Source organism: Psittacula echo (genome assembly GCF_963264785.1).
Source record: "Psittacula echo genome assembly, chromosome: Z".
In the NCBI taxonomy this organism is placed as follows: Eukaryota; Metazoa; Chordata; class Aves; order Psittaciformes; family Psittacidae; genus Psittacula; species Psittacula echo.
This window is the reverse complement of record NC_137742.1, coordinates 84,111,568-84,138,176: the sequence shown is the minus strand read 5'-3', so window position 1 is coordinate 84,138,176 and position 26,609 is coordinate 84,111,568. Positions and strand designations below refer to the sequence as shown.

At 44.6% G+C, this 26,609-nt stretch overlaps 1 protein-coding gene across 1 annotated transcript in view; it reads right to left on the bottom strand.

Annotated features, from left to right (window-relative positions):
- Window positions 1–26,244, bottom strand: part of PLEKHG4 (pleckstrin homology and RhoGEF domain containing G4) — a gene marked incomplete at its 3' end in the record, with an annotated part of 56,261 nt that extends 30,017 nt beyond the window's left edge. The window contains exons 1-8 of the mRNA XM_080638365.1: window positions 24,665–26,244; window positions 20,988–21,111; window positions 19,716–19,809; window positions 16,584–16,608; window positions 14,949–14,980; window positions 14,668–14,754; window positions 12,711–12,827; window positions 8,627–8,775 (exon numbers count right to left, since the gene is read on the bottom strand). Coding sequence (XP_080494491.1) covers window positions 8,627–8,775; window positions 12,711–12,827; window positions 14,668–14,754; window positions 14,949–14,980; window positions 16,584–16,608; window positions 19,716–19,809; window positions 20,988–21,111; window positions 24,665–24,878 — 842 coding nt within the window. The 5' untranslated portion in view covers window positions 24,879–26,244. The remainder of the gene's footprint in view (window positions 1–8,626; window positions 8,776–12,710; window positions 12,828–14,667; window positions 14,755–14,948; window positions 14,981–16,583; window positions 16,609–19,715; window positions 19,810–20,987; window positions 21,112–24,664) is intronic.
- Window positions 26,245–26,609: the final 365 nt, after the last annotated feature.

The following is a 26,609-nucleotide window of genomic DNA, read 5'->3' as shown; positions in this document are numbered from 1 at the left end:
TATGGCACTCAAAGTGATTCCCTGGGGCTGAATGCACACATGAAAAGCCTTTGTTTGACTGAGTCACAGGCATCTCAAACTGATCTAGAGACAGCTGAGGATGTGTTCGGGAGTTTATAATATAAACAGGCACTGGACAGAGAATTCAGTTCAGAGGGCTGGAAGTTAGCTCTTGGTTTATCTGGAAGCTGGACTGTTGAGGTTATATATTATTCAAAATCCCTTACTCTTGCTATTTAAGTAATTTTGTTTTCTGTGAATGCTTGCAGAAGGCTATTGATACACTTTGCAGGGCACAATCCAATACCCTATAGCTGCCCTTTCCCTTGGTCCTGTCCATGCCTTGCTGAGTGACTGCACATAGGCTACCCATAGAAAAACTGTTTCCAAACAGCTCCTTGGTGCTCAGAGCACCAGAGAAACTTCAGGTGTGGACTTACACCATCTCTCCTCCTCTTTCTCCTTCACCAAGTCCTTTCAGCATCCCGGTTCTTTGTTTCAAGGTCCAGCCACACTGTTTTCACAAGTTCTGCCTTGCTTGGCAGGCATTCATTAAAAACCTCAGCGTCTAGTTGTTGGCCTTCTGTTGCATCTCCAAGGTAACTCCATTCATATGTTGTCAGCTCCTGACAGTTCACTTTTACCAGCCTGACAGGTTCGCTCACTAACATCCATCTTTTACTCTCTTACACAGAGGAAAATATGATCCTTTCTGCCCTGTAGTATAAAGTAGGTAGGCAAAATGAGCCAAACAAACCACTCACAGTCCATGGGAAAGTTTGGTTTTCCAGTTCACTTGGGCACTTCCAGTGCTCACTGGGCATTAAGCATGTTCTCCCAAATCTCTGTGCAGCTGTTCACCTATTTACATACACCCATCCGCATCTTAAAAACCTTCTTCCTAAATCATTTTAGTGTACTAGTAAACTCAACAATATCCTGCAACAGGGAGTTGCATAGAAAAGTGATACCGTGTATTGAGAACTATTTCTTTTTCAGAGTCACTTTGGAGTTTTTCATTCCTACCCCTTCATTATTTTTGAGGCAGCTTGGAGGAAACAAACCGAATACTGAAAATTTGGTTGAAGAAGCAAAACCTGCTTCCATCCTGCCACACAAAGGGAAGCACCTAGTTGTTAAGAACCTTAAAGAGATTTTAATAATGGCTGCACAACTCTATGGAAGAAAAGAGTTGTCTGAAGTCAGTGGAAAGTCTTGTCTAAGCTTAGATGTGTTTGGATGCATTGCAGTTCCCCTGCACATGTGAGTGTGGTAATAAGAGTCTTTCACTACATTCTTCCACAGTCAAATCATTCAAAGTAATTTTGCAATAGTGCAGAGTCAATATAATTTATAGCAAAAAAAAGGAGTAGCTTGATGTCAGTTTATGTTTCCCCAAATCCTGTTTTCATTGGGCAATTATCCTTTCAGTGGAAAAGGTTCCAAACGTCTTCATTTTTCTGGAGAAGTGCCAAGCTCTTCTATAATGGCAGGGTAATTTTAAACCTATAATTTAGAAAGACCATTTCTGGCTGAATCCATCCTCCAAAAAAAGCTAGTCTTACAGAGTTACACTTTAGTTTTCAAAGCAAAATACCTGATTTGTTTTTGAAAATAGATGGTTACAGAAGAGACATTCAGCCAGCTTGCAAGAGCAGGTGCTGCATGACCCATGCATGCCAACAGCAGTAAGATGCAACTAGAAAAGCACACAGAGAAAATGAACAGGATTTGGCAAGCAAGAGATTAGAAGGACAGTTTCATCTAAGGACACAAATGGAAATCAAAGTGTCTTCTCTGGCAGTGTTCAAGTCCAGGTTGAACGGGGCTTGGAGCAACCTGGTCTAGTGGAAGACGTCCCTGCCTATGGCAGGGGTTTGGAACTGGATGAGCTTTAAGGTCCCTTCCAGCCTAAACCTTCTGTGATTTTATGATCATCTGTGCTGACACCATGGCTACACTGAAGCACCCTGAGCAATGCTCCAGGAAGAAATCCTCCCAGCTCTGCAGGGAAAGTCCTGTGTGCCTGAGGGCTGTTTTGCAGGAAGAGAAATACAATTATTGCCACTAATGCATCTTGGTAGCAACCTACATAACTGCCATATTTGTAATGATCCCACTGAAGGAAGTCAGCCTCAAAGGCACATTCCTGCTCTTCAAGCTCAAAACTTTACATGCAGCTGAGATTAGAATTCAACCTGGCCACAGGGAAGCTAATGCAGCTATTGCTAAATAAACCAATTATTCTTTGCAGCACACAAATAGCCACAGTGGTTTTAATTACCTAGTAAAAGTATTTGAGGAACTGGTTCAGTTTTTTAGAACCCCAAAGTGCCCTTCGAAAGGCCCAGGGGTCAAACATCAAGTTCAGGGTTGCCTGTGGGATTCCTGCCATTCATGATGGGACCATGGGACCTAGCTGAGACCACAGCCCTGCCTGAATCTCTCCTCACCAGGTTACCCAATGAGCACATGCACTGGGAACAACCCACCCAATTAATCCAACACACCACAGACCATAATAGCTTTTCTGGAGCACAGCTCATTTAAACATGTTTCTAGCAGAAATATACTCTGAGATCCCTTTAAAAGTAAAGGGATTGATGTTTGCAGTTAAACAAGCATCCATGCACGATCCCAAGCTGCGACCTTTGATTGCAAGCCCCAGCCTGGCTTGAATTCAGTTACAATAAAACTGTGTTCAGACTCTGGTTTGTTTTAAATCCCAGTAAGATCCATAAAACTGACTGGAAAAGTAAAAATACTGTAAGAAATCCCAAACCAATAAGTAGCCTACATATGGGAAAAGCTCACCCTGCAGTGGGGCCTGAGATAGGATGTGGAAACACCATTCTGGGAACACTAAGCTGTGGTTTTCAACCCTCTGTAAACAGCTTCCACCTTCAGACCTTGTCCTTGTCCCTATTTATGCTTATACTTGTTACCTAGGTGGACTTCCCTAGTCTAACAGCTGCATACCCAGAGTCAGGACCACCTGTTTCAAGATGCCCTGCTCAAATACACACCCACTGTCATTTAAAGTCGCATACCTATTTCCCCAATCCACCATCCTTTTGCACACTCCCTGTATTTATGATACATATAATAGCAGTAACTTTGACATTAACTACTGTAGCGACAGAAACATCCACCCCAACATAACTATATAAAAATCAGCGCTTGTGGGATAGTCTGGGCTGAGCCAGAAACTTCAGGAGATTCAGTTAGCATCCTATGCTGGAAACTTTTTGTAGTTCTTTCCATAATATTTTTAAACAGATAAAAAACAGTGTGCCATTAATTATCTAATGCTCTGTCAGCATGACAAACATTGCAAACAAGAACAAGCCAAACCAGAGCCTTCTGGGTAAATTCCCACTGAACCCAGGAAGATTTAGACCAAGACAGCAGAAAATAAATAGCAAAAATGGAGCTGAGGGGTATCAGCTCATGAAAAGCCTAAAAGAACAACTGAAACTTACCTAGCCAGAACTCTGCAACCTTTTCCTCTCTGCTAGTGCCATGACTGGCTCCACACAGTCCTTCATCAACTCATAACAACAACGGCTCCAATGCTCTTCTATGCGCAGAGCAACAAGGTTTGTTTAATGTGACTGTAAGTAGTTTTTACCAGGCTAAAGCCACCACGCCACAAAGGGAACAGGTTAGACTGTAAGGAAGATGAATACCAAGCAGCAGAGTATGTGTTTGGACAGAAGTGTCACCCTGTGCTCCTCCCTCCACTCCACACAAACAAATGAGCCCATGGAAGAGCACTGCCACTGCTGAAGGCAAAAGCATTATGTTTGTCAGCATCTTCTGTGTCACCAGCAACAGCCCAGAGGCATCTTGTGGCCCCATTTGTGAGGCCAGGATTTAAGCACAGGGTTTCATCTTGCTTCAAGGTGTATCAAGAGCTTGTTCAATCCAAGAGATGAAGGTTTTAGGATTAGGGCCACTGGAGAAACACCCAGAGGACACCTTCCAACGAAAGATGGCTCTCACAGACTAAGTCAGGAGTGTGCACTGTGGCAAGTTGGAGCATGCGAGGTTCCCAAAGCTCTCAGAGGGGCAGGAAGATGAACAAGCACCAGTTAAGCAAACCAGGAAAATGGCATCAATGAGAGGTATGCAAGTATTGCCTTCTTTTGAAGAACATACAAACACAAAGAAGCAACCATCAAACAGGCCACAGCACTGCAACAAACACATCTGTAAAGCAGAAAGGGGATGGCAGGAGACAATCCTACCTTCAGGAAGGATTTCACAGTGTAAGTTGCCAGGGTATGACCACCAGCACATGGCAGAAGCTATCAGCTCAGGGTAACAGTTGGACCTGATGATCTTAAAGGTCTTTTCCACCTGGTTGATTCAATCATTCTATGATTTACCTCCCAAACCAAGAAGACCAGTCATCTCAGGTGGAAGATGTCTGTGCCCATGGCAGAGGGTTGGAACTGAATGAGCTTTAAGGTCTCTTCCAACCCAAACCACTCTGTGACTCCATGATACTATGGACACGCAGAGCATGATGCAATCCCACTCCCGTGCCACACTGAGAAGGCAGGTTTGCTGGTGGAGTCAGGCACATGCCAGGTGTACTCTGGCTCAACCAGTATAAAGCACCTTTATATTAACAGAAGATGTTTAGATTTTTTTTGCTCCACTTCTGACTCACTGCATATCCACAGGACAAAAGGCATCACTGAACACTTTGTCTAGGCAAGCATTCCCAGCTCTTGGCTATGCTGGAAAAGCAGCAATAATGAGAACAACAGTGGAAAATGTCTGGCTAAAGACCAGGTTAAAAGTCTCCCTGACTAGCTGCCCAGCCCACTTTAGCAAGAGCTCTCACTGCTGCTGCCTGACTTCTGGCAGCTTCTCTGACACATCTATCATAAGGCTGGAGAAGCCTTCATATTACACCATAAAATAAACGATGCATTAATCCACTTTCCAGCACTGACTTAGTGAGTCAAGTGGCCTGCAAGCCACAGGTTGGTTGATCAATACACTAGATATCCTGACACTAAGGATACACCTTAGTATTTTATGTATATTATATACATACATTATGCATATTATATACACTTACAATTTTATGTAACTAATTACAAAGACTGTGTTTATTAAAAATTTCCTGGCCAAAAGTGCAAAAATAAGTATTAATAGCATTAAAGCGATGGATGTCTCTGTGGCATTTGTTCATTCTTACCTAGAGGAACTTCAGCTAGGCTAATAGTTCTGCATTTCAATCCCCAGGAAGACTGGGAGAGCAAAACCTGGAAGCTTTCAGCTAACAGACCTGGAGAAGTACCCAGCCTTCAGTGCTGCAGTTGATGTGAAGGGAGATGTGGTGGCTCTGAAGCCAGCCAGCTCCACCACAATAAGTCAGTGGCATTGCCACCCTCAGCAGTCTCCCAGCACCTCTGGGTGGCCACGCTGTGCACTGAAAAGAGGTATCACAAAGATACTGGCTCACCAGTACCACACCCAGGCCAACTGTAGGTCAAATTCAGCCATGTCTTCCTGGAGGTGGAAAAGCACTGTGGGACCAGCCAAGCAAACCACATCTGCTCACCCAGCTCCCTGAGGTGGGCTGCCTGCAGGATGTGTATTCTGTAATGTAACTCCTCCTTTCTAAGCCAGAAAAAGGCAGAAATCCAGAAGGACTGCTTGGAGAAGTCTTTCTTTCCCTTTGTGGATAAGCACCTGGATGAGCAGGGCTATCTTTTACAGTGGTACTTGGTGAAGAAAGGAGTATGGAGACTCCTGGTCAGCTTACAATGGAAAGAGAGCAAGTCAGAGACACTGCTGTGGCACTACAGTATCTCTCAGGATGGGACCATCCAGGAATGACTCTTAGAGGCTCTTAAAGCATCTGTCAGAAACATGTGGATGCACCACAGTGCATCTGTCCTGCATGAGCCCATCTCCAATGGGATGAGTTCGACTTCTGCAGGAAAGGAGCTGTGTCACTGGCTTAGCAAACCCTTGCAAAGCCCAGGTCAGACCTGAGCAGCAGTGAGATCCCACTGCTCTGTGTCATGCAACACTCCAAAGGGCATCTCAGCTCTCCAGGAGGGCACGGCAGGAAAATGTGCCAAAACCAACCCCGAGGAAAGAGTTCCATGACTAAAGAAAGATTAAAGCAAGTCTTGTTTGCTCTGTGCTCCTGATAGGTATTTGGCAGATATCATCTGCCTGCACAAAGCACAATGCTGCTTCCTTGCCTATTTTGGCATATGCTCCCTAAACTGCAGTCAGGCCTTTTCAGACAGGTTCACCCATCTCTGTCCTTACCACCTGCTGCTATTTTTGCCATATGAAGTCACAAACTAGCAAGAAAGTCAGCTGTCAGAACTGGCAAAACATAACCTGGGGGGAAAAAAAAAAAAAAAAAAGGCAAGTCAATCTCTTGCTTTTTTAATCCCAAGGTGATGGTGCAGCTAGGCTTGTCTTTTTTAGGCCTCTTAGGAAAAATCACAGTTTATGCCTTTAGTTCTGCACTTTTGATTGGCACATTTTAATTAAGTGGATCTAAGAGTCCAGAAAACTGCTCCCTTCCTCTACCTGTATACAATTTTTGCACATTTTGACAGATATCTGTTCACAGCTGACCTCAGCTTCAGACTAAGAAGTCTTGGCAGTCATGACTCTGCTTGATCAGGCTTTTGCATCACAAGAGAAAAGAAGAAACTAAGCCAACGTGACATGTGATTAACACAAGAACTCAAAAGGTGGCTCAGACGGGTAAAGCCATTTGACTTGCTTTTGTAAATAATTTGATTTCAAGTGTTAAGGGAATAGATGTGGAATCCAATCCAGTACAACAGGCCATGCTGAGAGCACAAACACAACCAGCCCTCCTCCATTTTCACACGTCACCAGTCAGAAATCTAATACTGGACACACATACATCAAGAGCCACTCCACGCTAGCTTAGTAAGCCAACTACAATATTTTGTCCCCACCCTGCTTTGATCCTCTCTATTAAAGAAGCCTTTGAAAATCATAACCATCAGAGCCTTTACAGCGTGAGCAGAGCTCTGAACCTTTAATATCTGCACATCAGTTTGGAAAGATGGAGCAAGTGCAGAGGCATGATCTAAACCCAAAAGCACCTTATGTAGAGTTCTCTGGTCAAGTGATGGGGGCTTTCTCCCATTTGAAAGGATCCTGGAACAAGGAACAGTCGACTTTAGTCCTCTGATCCAAGTTACATGACAAGCAGGCACTTCCTCAGTTAAAATACTGCATGGATTTTAGTTTCTGCAACTACTCCACAGACTAGAAGAGATCCTTCTCCCACTATAGAATCATAGAATAGTTAGGGTTGGAAAGGACCTTAAGATCATCTAGTTCCAACCCCCCTGCCATGGGCAGGGACACCTCAGACTAAACCATGTCATCCTAGGCTTTGTCCAACCTGGCCTTGAACACCGTCATCTTCATCTACACTCCTTAGACTGGAGGACCCATAGCATATGCTCTCCATTCATACTGGCAGCCAACAAATGTAACCCAAATTAAACAGAGAACATGTTATACAGCCTCAGCGTACACTCACACACTGTGCAATCAGAGAATTATGCGTATCCCCCATCCCTGCCCTTGCTAAGCTAATCAAAGCAATAAATTATCCTTAGGGGCTCTGTCAGATCAGGTTTCAAAGTTGATCACTTCTCTGCACAAGAACACACTAAACTTAAAACCAAACTGCCAGAGCTGCTGACAGGACTCACAGCAAGCAGGGAGAAGAAACAGTTACAAGGCCTGTCCCCAGGCTTTCCTCTCACTCAGCACCGACCTCAGTCTCCCAGTGGGGGGTAGCAACTAGCACTGTCATCCACTTGCTGACTTTTCAAAGAGAAATGTTGTTCTTTGTTCGTGTGAGATACTCTCTAAGCTATTTTGTTATCTCTTTTCCACTCCCTCCCTTAAAACCTCCCAGTTTGTGACAGCAACAGAGAGATGAACCAGAGCAAGGCTGCCTTGCCACCCACTGAGCCCTCATCTGCACTCACATGCCAGCTGTTTGCACAGCACATAGCACAGAAGCCTTCAATGCTGATAGGCTTCAGGTGCTTTAACAGTACAAACAGGAGTTGTGCAATGCCCTGGGGATTTCAAACAGCTGGTCTTTCTCAGGCCCTGCTTCTCATACCAATTTTGCAAGTGGGCAGTGAATATTTGGTTGTGCAAACTGTACGAGGGTGTGAGGAGAACTGAGTTTGCTTAAGCCAGAAAGCATTCCTAGCAGTTCAGGTCCTTGGAAAATGATAGCCTGGACCTAAACATTTATCACTGGCATCATCAATTAAGACTTGTGTTTTAGAGGTGCACGAAATATCCAGCCCTCTCTCCACTACAGACAATAAGTCTGATTTGGTTCGGAAAAAAGCTTAAACCATCTAAATGAATCCACCCAGACAAGTTTTTAGACTGGGGAAGAAGTCAGGAAAAGAGTAAAAGTCATTACACTTTTCACTTTTGCTGTTTTCAACACAGGTCCTCACTACATGAAGCTGCTCTCTTGCCTGCACCAAGGATGGATTCATCTCACAGAGACTCTCAAGCCTGCTGTTTGCTCACCTCCATCTCTTCTCCCACTCTTGGGGCTCACCTGTAGTCATGGGTGAGGGTGACACAAGATTCCTCCTTCCTCAGCCTGGCCAGGAGTGCTCCCCCTTCCAGCTGCAGCTTGACCAGCCGTGCATCTTCAAGAACATTCTTCATCAGCTGCCTGTAATTCCTCAGCAGCATAGCTGCCTCCTGCAGGGATGGCAAGAGCAAGATGAGCAGTTACTGCAACCTACAGGCAATGAGGGAACAGGCAAAAACCATCACCCAACCAAAAACACACACAAACCACATCTCACCTTGGCCCACCCAAGGGAAGAGGGAGGTTGGTTCCCACAGCTGTTTCTGTCAAGGCTGCCAAGCCCAAAATGATAAACAGCATTCCTTATGCTCTTGATACTTTCCCCACCAGGCTAAAACAGAAACCTGATTCCTACCATTGCCCATGCTCCATTTGCAGGGCATGGAAAGAACAAGCTTTCCAGCCTCATCTTCCACTCACAGCTGGCTCCTACTGGTCTTAAAAGCCTGGCTCTGCATGGCTCCAGGCTGTGGGGAAGGTGCACATGAAAGGTTTGTGATATACACACGGATACCCGAAGGCCCAGAGAAGCCAATGTAACATCCTCTATTGCTTTAACTACTGGGACCCTCAGTGCAGAGTTGGCAGCATTTCTTACTATGTAAGGAGTACAGCAGCTTTCCAAGAGTGAAGAAATACAATGTTTGCAACAACACAGGCTTGGTCTTTGTACCTTCCTTTTCTTGCCCACTTCCAAACTTCTGCTCTAGAGGCCCCAAAAATGGAAGTACAGCATAGCCTTGGCCTGGTGAACGCTGTCTATGTTGTCACCTAACTTTACTCCAGGCCATTTAAGCCAACCTTCTGTGGCACAGCCCAAGGCAGCTGCTCAGCGCTAGAGACACCAAAGCTAGTACCAGCCTCAGAACTGTGGAGCTGCTAAAAAGTGCTCCAATACTGGAGCAAGCACCATCAGCAACAAGTACAGCTGAAGGGATCTTCTGGGTGATGCTGAGAGAATCAGAGAGCCAGCTTCTACACATAGCAAAGCCTCTGTCACTTCATCTGGGTTAGCTTCTACTAGTCCTGCTGTCCTGCCAGCTCCAGTGACACACAGCACTTGGAACACCCTGCTACTACAGGTTGCAAATTCAAACCTACAACTCTTCTGCAGCTACCCATTGTCCTGCTGTCTGTCTCTCTGATACAAAGTGAGAGACATGGTTACCTCAGCTCTTTCTGGCAATTTTCCAGTTTCCACTTTATGAATAGCTCCCTGGAGGAAGGCACAAGCACTTTGGCATCCGTGTAGCAAGTGTTCCAGCTTCTACAAGAAGAAAGTACCAAGGTAGAGATTATTGTTTCATAGCTGACAGGAAAGCTGCCTTTTCAGCTTGCAGAAGGTTAGAAGTACAGAAATCAAGAGAGGACCACCAAACACATTAACTCAAGGCTTCAACTATACCTCTCTGTATCAGCAGAGGCCCATCAGAGTCTTCAGATGCACCATGCTATGTGTGTGTGCAAGAGTGCCCAGCAAGGCCTCTATGCAGACATTAGAAACCTACATACTCATGGCTCCTATGGGTCATGCTTTTGAGAAAAGAAAAAAAAAGCAGTCCACTGCTTTTCCCACATTCCACTTGTAACACGCACATTCTTCTCGTAACTTCCCACTAAGATGAATCATTATGTATGAATTTTGCAGGAATAAAACATAGAACGAGTACTTGGAACTTCTCTACCTTAAATCATTTCTCTTCATGTCAAAAGTAATGCAAATGAAAGATCAGGAAATTGGAAAGCTTCCACAATTAAGCATTTTAACCTACTGAAAAATCTGAAATCCCTCCTCATTTTGGGAGCGGGGGTGGCAGAAACACTCCAAACATTTCAAATGGTTCACAAGGCAGTACTTTTTAGAAAAGACAGTGATATAAAGCCTAAATCTTGTCAGATGCCACCCTCCCGATACTGAAATCAGCTATTCCAAAACAACAAAAAAAACAGCTGTTTGACTCTTCCTGAGCTGAACCCCCTCCTCCCCAGAGTGCTAGAACGAACAACTCCAGCAGTGACAGATTAGCAGGCAGGATGCAGGTGAGATCACTCAGACAGGAAATAAACACTTTGCCACATAGCTGCAGACCTAAAGCAGTTGAGCATGTCGGTCATTATCACATCAGACCATTCTATAAATAGGCGACCAGAACATACTGATTCCTACACTAACTCCCTTTGGTAACGTTTTGCATGTTAAAAATGTAAGACACAAACACAAAGTAGTCTGATATCATGCTCCTTCCCTCTGCATAGACAAAGCACGTTTGTGCAAAAACTTGCAAAACAAACCTCTCAAGTTTTTCCCTCAACTCTGTCCAGAAAACTAATCCATAACCTTTTGCAAAGCTTTTCTGCTTCCTCACTGCCAAATAAACTTCAAATTCAATCCTAGGCACCAAGATCAGGCTTCTGTACCTTTAGTGCACCAGCTCAGGTTCTTGTTAGTACTTTAAGACACAAGTTTAAAAAATGGGTTCTAAAATAAGTTGAGAAGGTAAGTTAACACCTGGCACGTGCTAAGCCCAACTCCTGCAGCTTGCCAGAAGTGACACAGTAGTGTTCTTGGTGATCCCATAACCTGCTTCAAATGCTGTAGTGTGCCATGCAGCCCTTAGAGTAATGAGGCCAGAACCAAAAATAACTGAGCCTTTGGGAAGCAAAGGTAATGTCTCTGTCACCTAGCAGGATAAGCAAGTCAAACTATGCGTGAAGACAGCCAATCTATGTGCAAATTTACAGAGATTTAATCCTGTCTTTTCACCATTTGCCAAGTATCTCTCAATACAGCTTTGAAAGATTCAGCAAGCACATGATCCATGGGACTTATGCTCCCTTCACACCATGAGTGCAGAGAGATTGGTGCCACAAATGATACTTTTGCAGACTCCTGGCAGTCTGCACATACGGTGCTGCATGGCCAGTAACACCTCCAGTCCTGCCACAGCTCATCAGTGTGCACTGCACTGCTGCCTGCAGCACCCTTTGCTGGGGTGCCATCTTTAGAACCTGCATCTGGGTGCTGCAGTTTCAGCCCTTCTCTCTCTAAGGCTTAACCTGGACCAGCTCAAACATTTCCAGGGAGTGGTTAGCCTCCCTGGATCCTGGGCTGGCTCTAATCCACACCAGAGCACAGTTTACTGTAGGTATCTTGATCCACAACTCTCCCGGAGAAGAGCACAAAGGTCAAACAGGATCATGGTACTGAGGAATACTCAAAGCAGCCAAACCACAGGGAAAAGGAACGAACTTCTGGTATTGTCTTTTACTTTATTACCTTGCTCCTAAGACTCACTGACTAGAATCTGCATGGGGAAGCTTTTGTTTTCTCACCTCACACAGCTAGCTCTCAAAGAGGAACACAATGCTCCCCTCAGGTGAGCCTTCTCTGTATTTCTAGTTTAGATGCTTTCTAAAGAGGTCTTGATGACAACTTTGGTAAATAAGTCAGTTATATCTAAAGGAGGAAGAAGATGCTCCTAGAAATCTGAACTGATTATGAGGAGCTTTCAAGTTTCACTCCTGCAAGGACTGCAGCTTTCACTCAGGAGCTCTTAGATTGGTCTGGGAACCTGCTCCAAACCCAGTAAGAGGTAACTACTTTTATTAAGCTCGAGTTCTTGATTTTTAGTTCAATGGCAAAATGATACTATCACCTTCTCCTGAGATCAGCTTAAAAAGTGTCTGTCCTTAAGCTTCCAAGCATGACTGAAGAGAACTGCCGCTGTATATCACACAAAACTAGATTCTGTTTCAGATTTGACCCTATTTTGAAGGGAAGGAAGAATCAATGCATTCAAGCAGATGAGTTAAAAACTAAAACTTTAGCTCCTACAATCATAACAGCAAGCCACAGTGTGCATCCATTTTATGATGACAGTATTAGTATTCTTTTGACAGAGATTCATTTGCATACTTGGCTGTTATAGAAGCCATTGTCTTTTAACGCTTCTATGTTCAGCTGTTGACAGGATCCTCTTTCTTTGAGTTCCTTACCATACCATTTCTTCTCTCAGATACCAGGAATACAAGACATCCCACTTACCATGCGGAAGATTAACCAGTCCTGGTGGCAATAAGGAAAGGTCCCATCCAGCTCTAGAGGCAGCTGTGAGCTGTCTATGTGCTTATGAAGGGATTTCATGGAGGTGAGAAGTTCAAACTGCACAGGAATAGAAGAAAAAAAGCACATTTTCCATTAGGATGTGAGTATTGGAGGAGGAGGTGAAGGTTAACGAAAGCCAGCATCCTTTACCTATCTTGCACACAAACAAGGCACACAGCACATATTCGCAACATCACTACAATATGAAAGAAAAAAATTAAGAGATTAATTCAATTCTAGAGCAGCTTGCTGTGCAGCTTAGTGGGTGAACCTCAAGGGAATGCAGGCCACAACATGCCGTTTCACCAAGGAAAACAGCTGGATGGAAGTCTGGCAGCAGCCAGCCTTCTCCAGAGCTAGTACCTCCTAGTAGAAGCAGAGCAACTCTCCCCTGTGATCCAGTTGTGCTGCAATTTGCACTTGTTTGGAGAGCTGAGAGGTTAAATCCAGCCACCCGCTTCCCTATCTCACTTCCTGGAAAAACAATCTTAACAGCACAATCTTCGCCCTACCCTTGACTCTTCAGTCATCACAGCAGCTATTTGCCCCAAGTGTTTCCCAGATCCTGACACAGATAACTCACCTTCTGCAAGTCTGTAGTACCTCAGAGCAGTATTATACTCACCAGAGAGACAGACAAGTGCTCCTGAGGGTACACGGAAGGCAGCTCAGACACAGAAACTCAGGTGCAGACACTAAAAGTCCCCTCCCCACCCCATTGTGAAGTTTTCCATCTCCTTAGAAAATAATGATGAAGTTTCCAATTCCTCCTGCATGCCTGTGTCTTTATTACCCTTTGCTCTGTTCCCTCCTACACTCTTAGGAGTTCTTCAATATGTTTAATGTCTTCTGTAGCTCTCCCTGCATGCACATGCCTGCAGTCCCCTTTCCGACTTCAGATGCTCCCACATGGGGGCAATGAGGAAATGGACTCATTAGGCGTTCTTCAGCCTTTTGGGGCAGCACACCACACACAGAGCAAATCTGATGCTATTCCCAATGTTTTCATCCACAGGAGCCAAAAGGGAGGCCCCAGCCTGCTCTGAAGTCTACAGGGTTTCAGCAGGCAAAGAATTTCAGTCAACTTTTGTGGCTTGTAACAGTTTGAGAGCAGAGAAAGATGTTAAGACACAGTCTGATGCTCATTTCTCTCAGAGTGTGTTTCTGCCACAGAGTGGCAGAGAGCCTACATTACTTATATAGCTATGGAATGTCAAGGCAGATTTACTTCTAGTGGGGGTTTTCTATGATACTGAGATGATTTTCCCTCCTGCATAGTCTTATAGCCCTGCACAGACACCTCCTGTTAGTCTTTCCAGATATTTCAGCTGCAAAGAGGGCCTCACAGTCATACTCATCTCTTCTTTGCCCTCTTGCAGCAGACTCTCAGCCACTGCAGCAGCAGCAGCTGTAAGGAGAGGAAACATGATATATGAAAAAATCCAGGAAAGCAACAAGTTCCTTCAAAGAACTGAGTTGAGGATTTAGCCTAACAGGATCTCTTCCTTACAAAGCACTTCCCCCCTTGTTAACAGGAGAATGTGAAAAGCATCTCTATCCTTGTTAATTGTGCAGGGCTCCTTGGTACAGCTTTCTATGCTCCCAACAAAACTCCTGTGTCCTAAGGGCCCCAGCCGACAGACATAATTATCACACAAATGTCACTGATGGACTCAGCAGTAAACAGGGCATGGCAGATCTGTTCAGTTCACATAAACTTTACAACCCTATAAATACCACACCCCTAGGAGACCACGGCCATAAAACAGAGAGAACAACTGCAGAGATTTCATGTGAGGATAAACACACATCAGAGGACAGAGAAGCTGCTGGTTGAAGAGTTAAATAAAGGGTGGCAAGAGCTCCCTAGCAAGCCCTGGAAGAATGGCTCCATTACCTGTCCTGCTGGTGGCTTCTCCATCCGAAAAGTCAGGTCTCTCTCAACCAGAAGCAGTACTCCATGAATACAAGTAGGATCTATTTCCTACAACAGAACAGAGCACAAAGCCATTACTGATCTGCCTGGGATGCCCAGGAGGATGTTCCACACCAGGTTTATACAGGAGATTGCAATTTACCCTTCAGAGGTATTTATATCCTCCAGAGGAGGTATATATCCTCCAAAAGCCTGGAGAGCAGTTATAGGAATGGCCATTCTGCAGAGCACCAAGACCATACCCTTAAAGTAGTTTCCTTCACATCAACTAGTCCTGCAGCATTTAAGGAAGCAAAGAGAGTTCAGGTTTGGGTTACGTTAAAAAAAAAAAAAAAAAAAAAAGGAGAATAAAATAAAATAAAATAAAATTAGAAAATACAACACTCCGCAGGGACAAGAAAAAAAAATATTCAATGTCCAATTTTTTTCTTGATAACTTTCCTAGTTACTTTTCCTAACCAAAAGGAAGTTGTTGGGGTTTTTTTCCCCACAGTGCCAAAAATGTCTCGTCTTTACTTACTGCCAACTCACAATCAAGGACTTGCAACCTGTTGCTACTGTTAAACCAACAGAAAGTCCAAACACAAGGGATGTCTGGCAGCTGTGGCTCAAACTCCATGATCCAGGAGCAGCTCTCCAACTATAGAAGCACTCTACAGGGAACTGAGAAACAGGCATAGAGCGCGATAGGGGGAAGAGGCAAACATAGCAGGAAGACCAGACCATGGAGACAGGGCCCAATACCTACATGATGACCAGGATAGCAAGCAGAACAGCCATTTAAGTTGTCATGCCATATGGTTAAATAAGAGTTATCCTATCTAGATGTGGCCTAGATTGTCTTCGACTTTGCAAAGATCTCAGGAACTGCCAAGCAACAAATCCATTCCAGTATTGCTTGGCCATGACAGCAAGGGACATCTGTTAAATAAATGGCTCTGGCAGCGTTTAGGATTAAAGATCTGACATGAGCAGCAGAGCCAGAGTACAGAGGCAAGTGGACCAGAAGAGACTGAGCCACCTAATCTGTCACTGAGCCCAGTACACAGATCAAGACACAGTGCCAACACAAAGAGACCCAGTACTGCAAGTGAAAGCAGCAGCAGAGATTCCAGAGCAGAGGAAAAAGACCTTTCTCTCATCTAGTCCTAAAGAAGGATCTTTTTGAATGGCAGGAAAAAAATCCCAACTGAGTCACCTTCCAAAACTGTGAGAGGTTTCCAAGTCTTCTCAAATCCCTTTCTCCAAAGCAAATTATTCCCACTTTCACTGTTACTTGAACACTGGTTAAAAGGCCAAAAAAAATTCATTGCATAATTAGCCTGCATTAGGTAAATACTGAAGCTCATCTGAACAGAGGATGGGGAAGCATTACAACTTTAACAGCAGCTCTGAATGTGCCTGCTAGAAGGTGCTGAAGGATGAAGACTAGCCACGCTTTCAAGACAGTCCATGGTACTAAATAAATGTCTTCTTTCACAATCCTTCTTCCACTTTAACAGTCATGAGATGTGCAATCTGACACAGGGATAAAGGTAGTGATGGTGTAACATGAGGTTACAACAGCCAAAACACTCACTCACTTGTTTGTTACTCCTGAAAATAGAAACTGGAAAACCATTCCCAAAGAAATCTGTCAGGGGAGAAGTTCAGGGTTTTCCAATCCAAGAGAAGGTAGTATTTCCAAAGAAATCGAGCATTTTTCAACGTATTTTTTTCTTTAAACAGCAGAAGAGAAGTCACTCTCATCCAGCACTGATGGAGTAATCCAAAATGACTAAAGCAGATTACAGGAGTGCCTCAGGAGAAAGGCAGAGCTGGTAGCAGCAGGATGCTACTTGAGGAAGCCTTCTTGCAGCTTTCTGCACAACTCTTACCGCCTTTGCTAACAAAAACAGCTATCTGGAAGCAAAAAGACAGAGTCCTACACATGTGAGTGAGCTCCTCACCTCCCAAAACAGACACAGTGTGGATAGCATAGAACAGAAGAGCATCAACAGAAGCTCAGAATGCACCACAGTAAATACCTATCCTTTTAGTATTATTCTTCAAAAAGAGAATACTTTCTTCTATCCTTCTCAGACTTAAATTTCAAACATTCTTGTGGTTCCCTGACCCAAATGGAAACCCACGACCAGACTTGTAACACTGGCACAGTTTGAAGCACAGGCTGCCAGGAACACCTGTGTAGATGGGCAGTCCCTAAATACCATGTTCAGTCTCAAAGTGACCACTTCTGATGGAGTGGTAGGAGGTTCCTGGTCTCCAACATCAGACCAAGGTCCTCTGTACCTCTGCAGTAACAGGGCATGCAAATAGTCCTCTTGAATAGAAAGGTTTGCACAGAACTTTTCTGCTTACAACTGCTAGTTGTCTTCATAAACATTCTTCCCTTCCCAATCCAACACAGAGATGCAGCAGATCATAAGATCAAGTGTTCGCCCTGATTTGCAGACTTCAAAAGAATCTCACTCCAGTAAGACTCAGGTAGAGGAAAATCCCACAGATACCTGTTCACTGAAGAAGGCCAGTGCACACATTCCACTGTCCACACCCTGCCTGCTCACAGACCAACACGTCAGCTCAGCACTCCTGAGCAGCAAGGCACCTATGAGTAGACCCCTCCAGCACAGAGCTTACTGGTGAACAACCAACCTGTGAACAAACAGCACAGCAGCCTTTAACTCTGCAGAAATCCTTGTTCCAAAGCATCATTAGGCAGCTTCCCACAGGAACAAGCCTGACCTATTCTTGCAGCACGTATGCGCTGTGCATTTCCCTTCCCCTCCGTGCAGAGCTGCCAGAGTTCCTCCTGCTCCTTCCTGAGTTAGCTCTGCTGCAGCACCATATTCTGCCCCAGCTCCTGGTGCTTCCTGGGACAGAAGGATTTCCCAGCCACTCATATTCTAAAAAGAACGGGGGAAGAAAGCTTGCAGAACACAACTGCCCCCACCCTGAAGACAAAGAGGATGAGAAGCTTTCACCAGCTTACTAGGTGGCTCTAGGCAGAGCAACTGACAGTATCCTGGTGTTGTAGGGAAAATCACCTGTGAGCACCAGAAGTTGTACATTAGCACTTAATTCCATTCATGCATTTATTCAGGAAAGATAGAGAAGTGGAAGAAGTATTTCCTCAGACTGATAGATCTCAACCTAGGAGCCTGTGGAATCAGTCTTCCCTCCTTGGGGAGGTTCTCTAGGGTTAACATATCAGAGCACTGCAGCAGGAAGAGACTCTGCATTAGGACATCCAATCTGTGCTCACCCAGTGTGGAGGCAAGAGGAAAACTAGCCTTCAAAGTTGAACAAGCAACACTGGGTCTCAACATTTAAGAGATTCCATCCACATTAGCATAATAGGCTTCACAAAAGCCATATAAATAAAATCCTGTTAAAGCAGAGAGAAGAACAGCAGAGAAATGAGCTCCAGAGACAGTCTGCCAGAGATAAGAGACACTGTGAGATGTGTCAGGGATTTCAGAAAGGACCCCAAGGAGATGATCTGTTCTGTGAACCTTAAAGGGGGAACACACAGTCTGTGCTTCTGCAAACCTCACTGTGCTCCAGAAAGTTTAGTTTGCCTCGCTGCAGTTAAAGTCAGATTTCTGTACTTCTCTATATCCTTGTTTCAGAGCAGATGAGAGTGGGATCACAGAGGTAAGTGCTGAAGTTTCTCAGAGGAACTGAGGGGTTATTCCTGTGCCATAACTGGATGATGAGCTAGCTGAACAGGTCTCATTTAGAGTCTGCAGAAGAGTCATGGTAATGATCAGAAAACCACAAGCAGAGCCATCAGCCCCTGTCAGTCACTGTTACCTGGGGCACACACTCAGCTCCAACAGTCTGTCTTGCAGCACATTAATCCCTGTTAACGAACTGTTGCATCACCCGATAATAAGGTGCTCAGAGCCAAACAGACATCATAGCAGGATATTAGAGGCACTGCAAAAAGCTTCCCCCTACCTTCTTTCAGAGGGTAGGAAACTTAAGGTTAGAATGGCTTTATTCCTGTCATGCCTGTATGAGACTGGGACAGCCTCTACATTTTGCTGATTTCCAAACCATCCCACTACCATGACCATGAATGTTACATGGGCAAGAAAATCCTCAAAAGCTTTAGCAAGCCCATTGCCATGTAGGCACAGCACAGAAGATACTTGCTTGTTCCCTCTGTAGAACAGGGCACCCAATTACTCCTTCATCACAGAGAAGGAGCACACTGATAGAGCTCACAGCTCCACCCAGCCCAGGAAGCAGGAGGACAGACTTCTGACTCAGCACCAACTCTCAGATGTGGCACTGAAGCATACAAACCACAGAGACACCAGCTTCATTAAAACATTGCCCCATTCCAGTTTGCAGAATTGAAGAGACCTAAGTTCTGATTTAAAAGGAACACCTGCTTAAACAAGATTAGTCATAGCTGCATCCCAGCATCTCCTTGGCTTCCTGGCAGCAGCAGATAAAAGCTACTTGGGAGTGGGGGAAACACAGCCCACTTGCTTTCTAAGGAACTGATATGAAAGCCTGAAGCAATATAGAGTTACAGCATGTCCAATTCCACATCACTGACAGCCACATCAACAGCTGCATGTGCTCTGCCACCTGGCAAGACAAGCAGCGTCCTTCCCTTCCCCCTGCAGCAGGCAGAGGCCTTTCCTCCCTGCGTATTTCACACAGCCCTGCAGGGGACAACATCTCCAAGGATGATACTTCGTAACAGTGTTTAGAGTTGGGTATGGGGTGTTCTCAGCACAGAGATAGAAGCAAATCTGGAGGGATGTGGAGGGGTGCTCTCCCTTAACTCAGACTTGCTTGGGTTTTTTGCTTTGTCTGCAGTCTGGCAAGTCCAGGTCATCCTCCTAAGGCAGGGCTGGCTGAATAACTTCACCTACCAAAGTTAACTGACAGCCAGGTAGCAGATGGAGACATAAGCAACAAATGGAGATGTAACATCCAAGCAAGACAGCAAGCCAACTAGTGTTTCTTTGCCCAGGCTCAATGCTCACCTGCAGTGTGCTGAATGCCTTGAAGAGAGCGGGAACCGGTGAACAGCGACGAGCATCCACAAGAACAGTCAGACCCAATGCCTGACATTCTGGTCTGCAAAGACAGAGAGAAAGAAGTCACTTTTGTCACCAATGACAATCAACAAGACTATGAAAACAGAACCTGTAATCATGACAGGGTAAAGAAAACCCAGTACATTACAGGTCTGTAAGGACAGGGAACTAACTGGCCACCTTCTCCTAACCAGAATATATATACATATGGAAACCATCTTCTCCTAATCAACATATATATATACATAGGGAAACTACCTTCTCCTAACCAAAATATATATACATATGGAAACCACCTCCTGGATTGCTCTGGTTTTACCTTTGCTATTTCCACCTGAACTTCCCAGTTCCTAGGATACATCTCACTGATGGCAGAGGTGCTGATGCCCACTCTGGGAAATCCACACAGGAAAACCAGTCCTTCCTAATTGCATTCAGGGACAAGCTTGGCCTTAACCACACTGCTTCACAAGAAGAGCCCTTCTGCATCAGCCCCAAAGATCTTGCCCAGTATCAGATTAGAAAGGAGAAGCATAAGAAACAAAGCATGAGTAGCAGAAGGTTTCTCATAGGTTAAGCCTGCTCCCTTTATCCACAGTTTGTTTGTTAACAGAACAATCAAAAAATCACTAACAGAGAGTTAAGCTTTACCTCTTAATAGTTTAATCATCTAAAAGTGAAACAAAGTCTCAGTAGAGCCTGAGATGAGCTGGAGGGAATAATGAAGCTGTCATACTGAATGGAAGAGTAACTGCAGCAAACTCCAGCCTGCAGACTCCAAACCAAATTGTCAGCCAGACATCAATGCAGATTTTCTCAACCCCTGCAGATCCTCCCTCCCTTTCAGCTTGAAGGGCTGGCCTTAAAACATCATGTCACAACACTATCATGTTGCTGCTGCATGACTGCCCCGTCATAGCTTCCAAGTCCCATTTTCTGAGCTAATGAAGGATAGCAAGAATGGCTTGGATTCATGGCAATGCATGAAAACATTCAGTAAATACCTAATTCTACCACAGCATGTGCACAAGGCAGATACAGAATTGCCAGCATGCTTACTGAACACAAGCCAGTTCACCTTAGCAGTGGATCCCCATCTGTACAGTTTTGAGACAGTCTGGATCAGGTTCCTAGGCCAGTAAGGTCAACCTGTTCCACCCTCTGCCTCAGCTTCTACCCCCGAAACGAAAAGCCTGTCAGCCCAAAAGTGTCACAAACCTTGGGATGCTATGCAAATACAGAAGAAGGCGCACAAGCTCAGTGGTATTGCAGTGCGGGTTTAACCAGACTGTGTTCCTTGTTGTTATTATGGCCACTGCACGTCCTGATTTATCTCTGGTACCTGTAAAAAGAGGAGGGGGAAACAAAATGTCACACAAGGAAGTAAAGAGAGCCCAATTCTAGGTGTGTATGGCCCATATTCCCCTACTACCACCCCACCACTTTCCTGCAAATGGACTAATCAAGTCCACATAACTTGATATAGTGTATGCCACAGATTGTGGTAGGCTATATACACCCTTCCAAAGTATCGAGATGCTGTTCCAGAGTAAAGTAGCTCAGCTCTGCTTGTCTTTCTCTCACAGTAGTGCTGCATTTGTACTGCTCTCTTCTACCCAGCCAGATGTTCTTCATAAAATATGGCTGAATTTGGCTAATGATAACCCAACCATATGAGAAAAGCAACAATCTCAAACTCCAGGTAAATAATCTCACCTTTTAACACCCTAACTTATGTTACAATACTCACATTGCTGTCAGATGAGAGAATGCAGGCAGGTTTGCAGAACAACATGTGCTACCTAATGAGACTGGGCATCCACATGGAACCAGACATCTCGTGGGAGCAAAGCCCTGGAGGAGCAATAGACCGGCGCTCTCAACCATGGCTGCAAAGCATGCAGACCAGAAGGACACTGTTCTGACAAGGGCCAAGTCAGCTCCAGGCTGTCATTACTGTCAGAGCTTGCTTAGTGCCTAGGAATAGATAAGGCACAGCATGGGCAACACAGCTGAGCAGTGATTCGTTGAGGAAAGAGAAACCCTTCTGCTTCAGTCAGTCAGAAGAGTTATCTGCTCCTGCCTTCCAAAAGCCCAAAGACATCTTATCACAGGAACCAAGCCTGCTCTAGGAGCTCCCAAAACTAAATGATAGTCTGGCTTTAGGCTTCAGCCACAACATGCACCAAGAACTCTGAAGGGAAGGAAGAGAACTGAAGAACTGGGGAGGTAACCAATTTGGCGAACAGTAGGGACTACACCTCTCCTGTGTGAAAAGTAATTCACAAGAACAGGAGCCAGTTCCTGCCATACAAATTGTATGGAGGGGTTAGGGGTGGGAAATTCCAAGCACAAGACAGAACCAGAGGCTTAGAGAAAGTACTGTTGTTCTGTCTCTTCTGAACGTTACTGCTACCACAGGACATACAGTTCTGGACCACCTCTCTCCCCATCCCAGGAACAAGCATGCATGTGGACAGGTAAAACATATACAGACAGTCAGCCCCAAGCACAGAAAACTGCCATGGTGTGACCTCAATCTGTCACTAGGATGTGACTTGAGTAAGAGCCACCGATACAGATGGGCATCATTCAGGAGCAGGGCTTTCTTGCTCCCAGGGACCAGACCTGTGGCACAGGCTCCCTCCTGCTAACAGCAGGGACAAAATATTCCATTGTCTGTGTGGTTCAGGAGGAGGCTTATTACTCCTGCAATACTGTATTCTGGACACTGTGTAATCAAACAGCTAGAGAGAAATTAGAAAAAGCTTACTAATATACCTTGTTTCTAAGGGAATCATCAGAAAATAAAAGCAAAGCACTTGGTTACAGGGAAAACGGCTCAATAACCCAGGTCAGTAAAATCTTCCTTACTCTGAAGCAACATCTTCTGTTCATCAGGGTGGCTGGGCATTGCTAGAACTAGAGTAAAACTTGAACCTTCTTATAGGAGCCTGGAAATTGCCTGGCCAGAGCAAAAAAGCAACCACTGGGGCTAGGTTCCCAACAGTGGCATAACCAGATGATCCAAGAGCAGCATACAGAATTGAAACTCCTTAAAGGAAGATCTATTCCCAACTCCATAAGCTACTAGATAATTAATTAGCTCTTATTCACTATACCTTATAAAAGTTATCCCTTCTAATGTAATGAATGTATCATTATTAAGGTCTAACAGAAAGCATTTAACCAAGTGGTGAGTGCATTCCCTCAGGACTGCCCACTGAAACCCAAGGAGACACATGAGATCAAAGATGTCACTCAAATCTGATACTGCTTCTACAGAAAACATGATTCCTCCCTTAGAAGTGATGTCAAACCCAAACCTTGTGTCTTAAATGCACCTCAAGGATACATATCTTCATCTCAGACGCATTTGCCATGTTTAAGAGCTGTACATTTCTGGTAGGACTCTATGACAAAGGAAACAACTAGAACATTGGATCACAGTCGGGCTTCTTCAATTGGATCACAGTCGGGCTTCTTCAACAGCACAGACTATGAGCTTCTCTGACAGACCCCTCTCTCAAACCCCATGATTTTTTGGCTGTTGTACACAGTATGAGAACATCCAACCTGCTCAGCAGACCAGAATTTTAGAAATCCTCCTTTGCAATTTGTCCTAACAATTTCTCTCCCAAGGCAAAGTTACATGTTTGAATGTACCACAACTCTGCCCTGCTGTTGGTTTCTCGTTCACTTTTTTTTTAGAAGACTGGACAAATCTTATTTCTCTTCCTCCTTTCCTGCACAGAGGTGTTTTCACCTCATTCTCAATCATCTTATGAAATGTCTGCAAGTGTTCAAGGCCAGGCTGGACAGGGCTTGGAGCAACCTGGTCTAGTGGAAGGTGTCCCTGCCTGTGGCAGGGGTTGGAACTGAATAAGCTTCAACGTCCTTTCCAACCCAAACCGTTCTAGGATTTTAAGATAAACAACTTCCCAGTCTCTTGCCATAAGACATCAAATTGAATTACACAATGGTTGTCACCCTTCCCTGCACCACCTCCAAAATTCACCACTTCCTTTTATAACAGAGGCAGCAGAACAGCCAAAACTATTTGAGAGGCATCACCCCGAGTACACACAGGTAAAAAGCACTTTCTTAGTCTGGCTAGTCATCCCCTCTCCTTTACACATCCCAGGTCAAAGCTGGTCTTACAGCCCCAGCACTGAGCAGGATATCACAGAATCAGGTTCAGGTTGGAAGGGAGCTCCCATATCAGATGTAAATACTGAATAACGTTTGACCTACAACTGTTCTCAGCAATACAATTCTGGGAAGTCCTCTTCTGACAGCTAGTTGTGTCATTTGATACTAAGCTATGCTATTGTTCATCCCACATGTTGCTCATCCACACCTCACTGGGATATGCCAACACTATGTGTCATGAAATCAAATGTTTTCTAAAAATCTATTGTATCTAGGCAGCTACATTTAATCAAACAAACTTCTAATTACCAAGAATAAAACTGGTTTTACAAGAGCAGTGTCAAATAGCATCTTCCATCCTTTAATTATCTCCCAAGTGAATCAAGGTCCTACTGTTTCAACCAGGTCTGATATCAGGCCCACTAGCCCATCATTAGCTGCACCCTCACTCTTCTCTTTTTAACTACTGGGATGAGCCCAGTAGGCATTTCTGACTCAGAGGTGCTTGATTAACATTTTCAGGGTCCTGGGAGCAAGTTAATATTACTCTCATGAGAGGGAAGTTCTACTTCCTGTCCTTCCCATCCAGAAATTTTAGATAATTCAAGAAGAGTTGGTCCTGGAAAGGTCTGGGGTGAAAGAAATGGAACTGGCACTAGTCTGCAGTGCTGCCAGCAGAGGCTCATCTCCTTTGCCCTCCTACAAATCACACGTACCAGGCACATTTTGGCTCAGCTACTCACCAGGCAGGTAGGCAACTCCACTCCTGAGCACTTCTGGGTTCACATCCTTGGCTATGGTAGGTGCAGACCGACCATCCCAGGCAGACCTAGGAGCTGGGGATGTCGGGGGAGTAATGGCTGTTGAGTTTTCCTCTGGGGGACGGACTTGACTCACTGGTTTAAACACATCTGCGCCAGTTGCTTCTTTTCCAGTCTTTGCCCCTTCTGACACCATCCCTGTAAGACAAGCAGCAGTCAGAAGCTGAGCAGAGCTCCACCCAGAAGGTCCCAGGTGAGTACCAGACTGAGGAGGAATTCCTCCACCCCAAACACTCTACGGTCCTCACACTGGTAGCAGGCATGTTCCAAACTGGTTTTAAAACTTTAATACCACTGTAATTCTACTAAAAAAAAAATAATAAAAATCCACAAACAAACACCCCCCCAAAAACCCCCCAACCAACCAAACAAAAACCCCTCAAAAACCAAAAAAACCCCCCAAAACCACAAAAAACAACTGCAAAGTTTGCAAGGTACAAAACCTCAATTCAGATCAGGATTACTGTAGTCCCAGTAATTTCTAAAGGTAACATATCAAGCAGTACATTTCTGCTCACAGCCTGAACGTCTGGCACAGCACAAGTCCCTGGTCAAGCTCCAGCAGCTCAAGCACAGTGCAGTGATAAACCAGCTTCTGACAGGGCGAGCTGCTCCAGAGCAGAATTACTCCCTCAACACCATTTTCAGATTAATTCCTGAAAATATGAAGTCAACTGGAGGCTGACAAGTCAACTGAAAATTAGCCAAAGAGACCTTGTTTCTGCTTGTCCAGACATTAATTAACAGTTACTGTGGAAGTCAGGAACTCACTTTAAAACCCTGAAGAACAGGATGATTACACTAATCAGCTCTGTCTGAGAACTGGAGAAAATGCTGCCTTTGCCCAATATCTCAGCTCTAAAGTACAAGTTATAAGAATCAGTTAATTCTAAAATTAAATATCTAAGCAACTACATGGAAGCTAAAGCCAGGTTGGACGGGGCTTGGAGCAACCTGCTGTAGTGGAAGGTGCCCCTGCTAGTGGCAGGGGGTTGGAACTGGATGAGCTATAAGGTCCCTTCCAACACAAACCATTCTCGGACTCCATGATATTAATGCTAGTTTTATCAAGTTTCAATTTTCTTGTAAAAGTAGTTGGAGAAAAGAAAAGAAAAAAAAACCCTACTACCTACTGTGTAAGTATTATTCTCCATTTCCCAACATCATAGGGATTAGAAGTCAAAAATACATCTTCAACAATATATACATCTTCTACGCTACGTCTTTAGCACCCTAAGTACTCTGCTAGACTATCCCACTGCTTGCCAGAAAGACAGACTAAAGAAAAGGCTGTACTTCACTGCAAACCCCCATACTTCAATATCCAACAACAAAAATCAACCTTTCTTTAGGAAAATAAAAGAGTGGCGTATTTATTTGCTTGCTGTGAAGTCAAATGTTTTAATTGCTATTTAAAATTTACTTCAGCCATCCTACCTTCCTGCTACATCAACAATGCTGACACTTGACTCAGTTTATTTACTAACAGATTCCAATACTTCATTAAGGAGCAGGACCAGGAACAAAGCAGTCCTTGAAGTGGCTTTCGATACAAGTTTTAGCAATGAAGATTTACAGGTTGAGACTCAGGCCCAGCTGCTTTCAAAATTGCTAAAGGGGTAAGAGAAGTGCCCTGAGCAGCACGGCTCACTGTGCAAAATTATCTGACAGCAGGGAGAAACTAGTAGGGGCTCCAGAGCATTGCACCATTGAGGCCATGGTGGAGCCACTGCTCATTACTCTTTGGTAACATCCCTCGAGGGAGCATTGCTGGGACCCAGGTTGGCACCTACTGCATCTGGCCATGTAAACTGCTGCAATGGCTTCAGGGCTCTGCAAGGTTTTGGTATGTAGCAGAGCTCAGTTC